Source organism: Bidens hawaiensis, unplaced genomic scaffold, assembly GCF_021521415.1.
Source record: "Bidens hawaiensis isolate Kalapana, Puna unplaced genomic scaffold, B.hawaiensis_p1.1 tig00003108_1, whole genome shotgun sequence".
Classification (NCBI taxonomy): Eukaryota; Viridiplantae; Streptophyta; class Magnoliopsida; order Asterales; family Asteraceae; genus Bidens; species Bidens hawaiensis.
In genome coordinates, this window is record NW_027491166.1 from 126,513 (window position 1) to 132,184 (window position 5,672).

Genomic DNA, 5,672 nt, shown 5'->3' on the forward strand with positions numbered 1-5,672 from the left:
TAAAAATTGAAGACATAAAAAATAAGTTATAAAAATAATTGAGTTTTCTTAATATTTTCCAATTATAATAATTTAATTAGTTATATTAATTAAAATAAGTTAAAAAATAAATAAGTTTTCTTAATATTTTCAAATTATAATAATTTAATTAGTTATATTAATTAAGTAGATAAGTATTATGCTTAATTAGTTATATTATTTGAAGAAAGCTACTGATTAATGCTTTCTTTATTTAGCTTTAAACATTTAAAACTTAAAACAAAATTAGTGGCCCATATTCATTTCTCGCATTTCTTGCAGTAATATTATTTCTCTCTTGAACCATCCCTTGCAAATATATAAATTCATGATTTTGAGCCAACTTCTTAGCCGAAAAATTTCAAGCTAAGATACTAAAACCAAAACAATTGTCTTTAAAATCTTGAAAACCAAATTTTCGATTATGATTAAGCCCAAAATCAAACCAAGTTGGCCTTTATTTGAATCCCTTCTTACATCACTTTATGCACAACTCCTAACTTATCTCAAAACACAAAAATGTCATGAAAACACTAGAACAACATAGTGACAGAAGTATGTTAAAAACACGCAAACTTTCTAGTCTTGAGATCAGGCTAAACCTTGGATGCAAGATTTGACTCGGACTAGTTGACTTTTTTAGCTTCAAACTTATCAATAGCTACTTGAAGCTCATCTGAACCACCAACCGCTCTCATGATGTAGAAATACACCCCAAATACAAATCCGGTCAAACTACCCGCAACCACCAGGTTCTTGGTCTTCGGTGCCAGGCTCCCAAATCCTGCCATTTAACTCGATCAATAATCTTAACCTACATAAAATTCAACAAGACCATTAAAAATCAGTGAATGATTTGCACAAATATATACACTGTAGAATTAAAGTATACAAGACAACCTTCATACATGTAACAGATGTGGGTCCCGCTTGTTAACAAGCTAAAGGTTTTCCTATCTTATATGTTTGACCAATTTATAATTAGACATAAATATCACAATTAATGATAATGGGTTTTTAACAAAATTGAATGCATATTTCTTTGACTGTAATAAAATAATATTAATTGTGGATCGACTAAAAAAGTAATAATTTCAAGATTACATTATGCCATGATTTTTGTAATATTTTTTGTATTTAGGATCTTTGACTATAACAAATTTCGTTTAACAATTTTGGTAAACAGATTTATAACTTAAATAACAATTTATTATATTCTAATTTAATCAAATCATATAATAAAGTTTAAAGTCGTTATTTATAATTATTACTTTTTATGTGTATTCAAATTAATAATTCGAATTTCAAATAAATAAGTTGAGTATAATTTATTTATTTATTTTGGAATTGACTATAATGTGCGTCGGCGTTTTCTAAAATTTTTAAAGTTAATAACTTTCTTTAATATTGTTGGCCGATCATTTAATATATTCTAATTTAACTTATTTTCCTAATATATACTCAACATAAAATGTCAATATCTTAAATACGTGTTTATTACATTTTTTGTTTGTACGGGATATTCATATACGTTCGTTAGTAATGTCTTTAATAATATTCTCATTTAAATATAACAATTAATTTCCACGTTTTTAATATATTTTTTTATTAAAATACATGTATATATGGTATATATATTTTTGTATCATATTTTTTCACCTTTAAATATTTTCAAAGTCAAGATAAATTTTTTCAATCTTTCCAAAGTTATTTGAAAATTCATTTATTGTAAATCGTTTATGTTTTGCAAGTTTACCAAAATATTAATGTCTTGTAAATCGTTTTTATGTTTTGCAAGTTTAACAAAATATTAATGTCATTGATTTAAAAGTTTGTTGCAAGATTGGTCAAAACTCAAAAAAAAAATTCATAATTTTTTGAAGTTGACTAATTCCAATTTTTTATATTTTGTAACTATTTTGAAAATATTTCAAAACGAGTTGTTTTAAATGAGTATCAAATTTGTTATGTATAAAATCACGGCCAAAAAAGATTTTTATTGATATATCTTTTTGGTTTAATGGTTTAAGTTAGAAAGATGTTTTATGTTATCGTTTTACTTTGTTTGTTGTTGTATGTTATTTTGTTTTAATAAAAACAACTTTATTAATGTTCAAATGTTACTTATTATTAAATATATTTAATATTGATGCTAATGTTTTATTATATTTTCAGGTGGTGAAGCAAAATGAGTTTGTTTTGGTAGAATGTTTAAAGAAGTTGATGGTGGTTTAATATGAAAGTACATGTTTATGTCCTTTGTTGATGTTTTTTGGTTGTTCGATGTACATTAACTTATTGTAACTTTTAACTTTTAAGATCTAGACAATGTAAATGGTTAACGTTTTGGTCCGAAAGTTTGAAGAAGTATTGTGTTGCTTGAATTTGTTGTTTAAATTTATTATGTTTGTCATGTTCAAATTAACTTCCTGTAATTTGAAAGTTTTAATATTAAGACAATATAAATCTATTATTTTTTGGTTGGTATGGTGATGTGTTTAGTGACAATGTAAATCTATTAAGTTTTAATAGTTAAATAAACATTATGTTTGTTTAAATTGATGTTTAAGTTGATTATGTTTAGTGACAATTTATTCCACCCGCGTGTCACGCGGGTATATACCCTAGTAATAACAATATTGAAAAGGAACAATAGTGGATATATCTGGAAAATGCATTTGTAAGCAATTTGATAATACATAAAGTTATAACATAATGCAAATTGCAAACATGAATCAAACGATACCAAACTTCTTGTAATTGAATGCAAATCAATTACAAGAAGTTAGGTACATCATGTTAGCAATATAAATTCAGTTTTAGACTTATGTATTATCAATTCACTTTCAAACTCATCTTTTAGATGTATCAAGTATTGTTTTTCTTTTTTCAGTTTTGTTACTGTATCAAAAATAACAGGTGGCTTCAAGTTTGTTCTATATATCTAGTCTCCAAAACAGACAGTCCGCCTGAATAATTTAACCAAGAAAATAACATTTATGTTGGTTAACTAGTATGCTAACATAATCTACAGTCGACCTGCCTATACTTTTGGATAATGGGTACCTCACATATCATGGCATATTTACTATTCTCACCTGTTTTTGTAATGGAAATTGATTTGTTGTCATAAGTAATTAGATTGCATTATACAACATTAGAATGCATTATACAACATTAGAATGCGTGTGAGCATAAACATCGGGTCTGACCATTGTCTCTTTCTATAAACTGGGTAAGACCTGATTAGACCCAGTTATTTACAATAAGGTCGGTCCAGGTTGGGTCTGACCGTTTGCACACCCCTACAACTTGCTCAAATATTCTATTCATTCGATCATAAAGGTGGAATCCGGTATGAATAAAATTACCCTACTAAATACTATAACTTTTCAACTAGTTATTACACTATTTTACTCTAATTATTTGTACACTTCCTCACCTCACGATAAAAGTTATTTGTATATGGTCAATGCACCTAATCATAATAACATAATAAATCAATAATCTATTCTAATATAATAATTGGCTAGTAATACAACAGAGGCCCTGATTGTTCCCTAAAAGCTAATAACATATAAATGAGAGACACAATTGAAGATGATTGATTGAATTAATAGCAAGTGTACCTTGGAAGAAAACTAATTGGATGAAGGATGGATAAACGTGATTGGATCTGTAACGAAAGTGGAGAAATTTGGTAGGTGCCGGAGAAGCCGTCTTGAGGCCGGTTTTTTAGAAAGAAATCTGGAGGATGCGGTGGTTACTAATACGACTGATTGATGATGCATGATACTCGTTTTGTGTTTGTTTTCTTATAATTCATTTGTACACGTTTTTATCTCATTTTCCGCATTATTTTATTATTATGGGTTTTATTTAAATTTTTTTTTTGATGATGATAGAATTAGGTCTAGTATGTTTCACACATGTGTCCTGTTTGTTTTTCTTTTAAAATGACCGAGTCTTTTGATGTCTACAAGTTGTATTATGTTCATTCGATTAACTGCTAGAGTTTAATAATTATCCTGACTAACCCTATGAACCAGCTAGAAATGAATATTGAATGTCTTATTGTTAAGAGATTCGATAAGTGTTGTAAAAATCATGACTAAACGCCAATTAATCATTTATATGCTTGAATCACCTTCAATTACGAAATATCATTGATTCATACTGACCTTCATTTTTGTATTATTAAGATGTGTTATGAGTTATGTTTTATTTATTTGTCTAAACTTCATGTATGAAATACGTATACTAAAGTCGTATTATACACACAAAAATTAATAGGGTATACATAACTCATTTTTGCGTTTAATTTTATCTGCAAATCGTATGTTTATATAACAATTGTAACAACTCGGATTTTTTAAATTATCATTTTATTAATCGTTACCCGACCCTCTTCTATGTTCGGGTTATTTTGCCAAATAAAATACCACATTTCTCGACTTAAATTAATTGTTATAATATTATTCTTTTTATTTATTTATTTATTTAATATATATTATAACTTTCAAGTTATAACCGTTTTATCCCTAAACATATACTTTGACCTCAAGTTGATTCCACCTCTATAACTCAGGGACCTTTCAGCAAATTCTGATTATCTTGAACCAATAACCCGTTTATCCGTATCCAGCATCCATACCCAACAACCCGTTTACCCAATCGTTATTCTTGGACCACAATTTTCTCGTAAACATGGAAATTGATCAATGCCTAATGTATTACATACCAAAACTATCTTCCCGACACTGGGAATTAGGAATAGATCATCTTTGATTCGTTTTGATTATAATTGGTATTTTTGGAACCGTCATGCCAAAATTCTAGGTATCCTATTCATAGATTACAATAACTCAATTAAACCCTCTCGCACCATCTTTACCATGTCATCTACGAAACCCCTATAATCAATTTGATTATCAAAATCTCTGGTTTGCTGTTCGTGTTCGTGTCCTTGATGTCGAGTTAGGTCGCATTACACCATCAATCTATCCTCTTTACATGTAACTATGGTACGGGTTCAATTCTTCGTTGATCAGTAAACAAAAACCCTAACATTAATTTGACAAACAACAATGGATTTAAACGATTTGGGTTTTAGGGTTCATAATAAATAAGGATTTCTTTCTGTTTTGTTTATGTTTAAAAGTTTCCATGTTTACAACGAATTGATTGCCATCTCAGTTGGCTGATGTAGGATTGTTAAAGCTTGGGTGGCTGGGGACGCTGGTTCAATCCCCCACCGCCCCCTTTTTTTTGGTAATATTTTGTTAGTGTTCTTATTAATCAATACTAAGTAGTAGTAATAATAATAATAATAATAAATGGTAAATAAAAATTATTTATTAAAAACTGGATATAATACTTGTGTTTCTCGTATCTCTTGTCCGTGTATGTACGTATATGTGAAATTAGTTATACATATATGTATATATACGTATATATACACACACACACAAGGAAACCTATATATATATATATTTATATACTTTAACAAACCAATAATATTTTAAAGATGTATTTTATTCATAAAATATTTTTATATATTATATTAAATATTATAATATACTTTTAAACGGATAAATAAACTAATAATATTTTAAGGATGTGTTTTACTTATATAATATTATAATATACTTTAT

The 5,672-nt window shown here is 27.5% G+C and overlaps 1 protein-coding gene across 1 annotated transcript; it reads right to left on the reverse strand.

The window, feature by feature from the left end:
- Positions 1 to 430: 430 nt before the first annotated feature.
- Positions 431 to 3,708, reverse strand: LOC143622216 (uncharacterized). The gene is made up of 2 exons (XM_077093416.1): positions 3,648 to 3,708; positions 431 to 832 (listed from the first exon to the last, which is right to left on the reverse strand). The coding sequence occupies exon 2, from the start codon at positions 807 to 809 to the stop codon at positions 645 to 647; it is 165 nt and encodes a 54-aa protein (XP_076949531.1). The 5' UTR covers positions 810 to 832; positions 3,648 to 3,708; the 3' UTR covers positions 431 to 644.
- Positions 3,709 to 5,672: the final 1,964 nt, after the last annotated feature.

Coding starts and splice junctions, on each gene's coding strand:
- LOC143622216 (XM_077093416.1), bottom strand. CDS start 809: ATGGCAGGATTTGGGAGCCTGGCACCGAAGACCAAGAACCTGGTGGTT.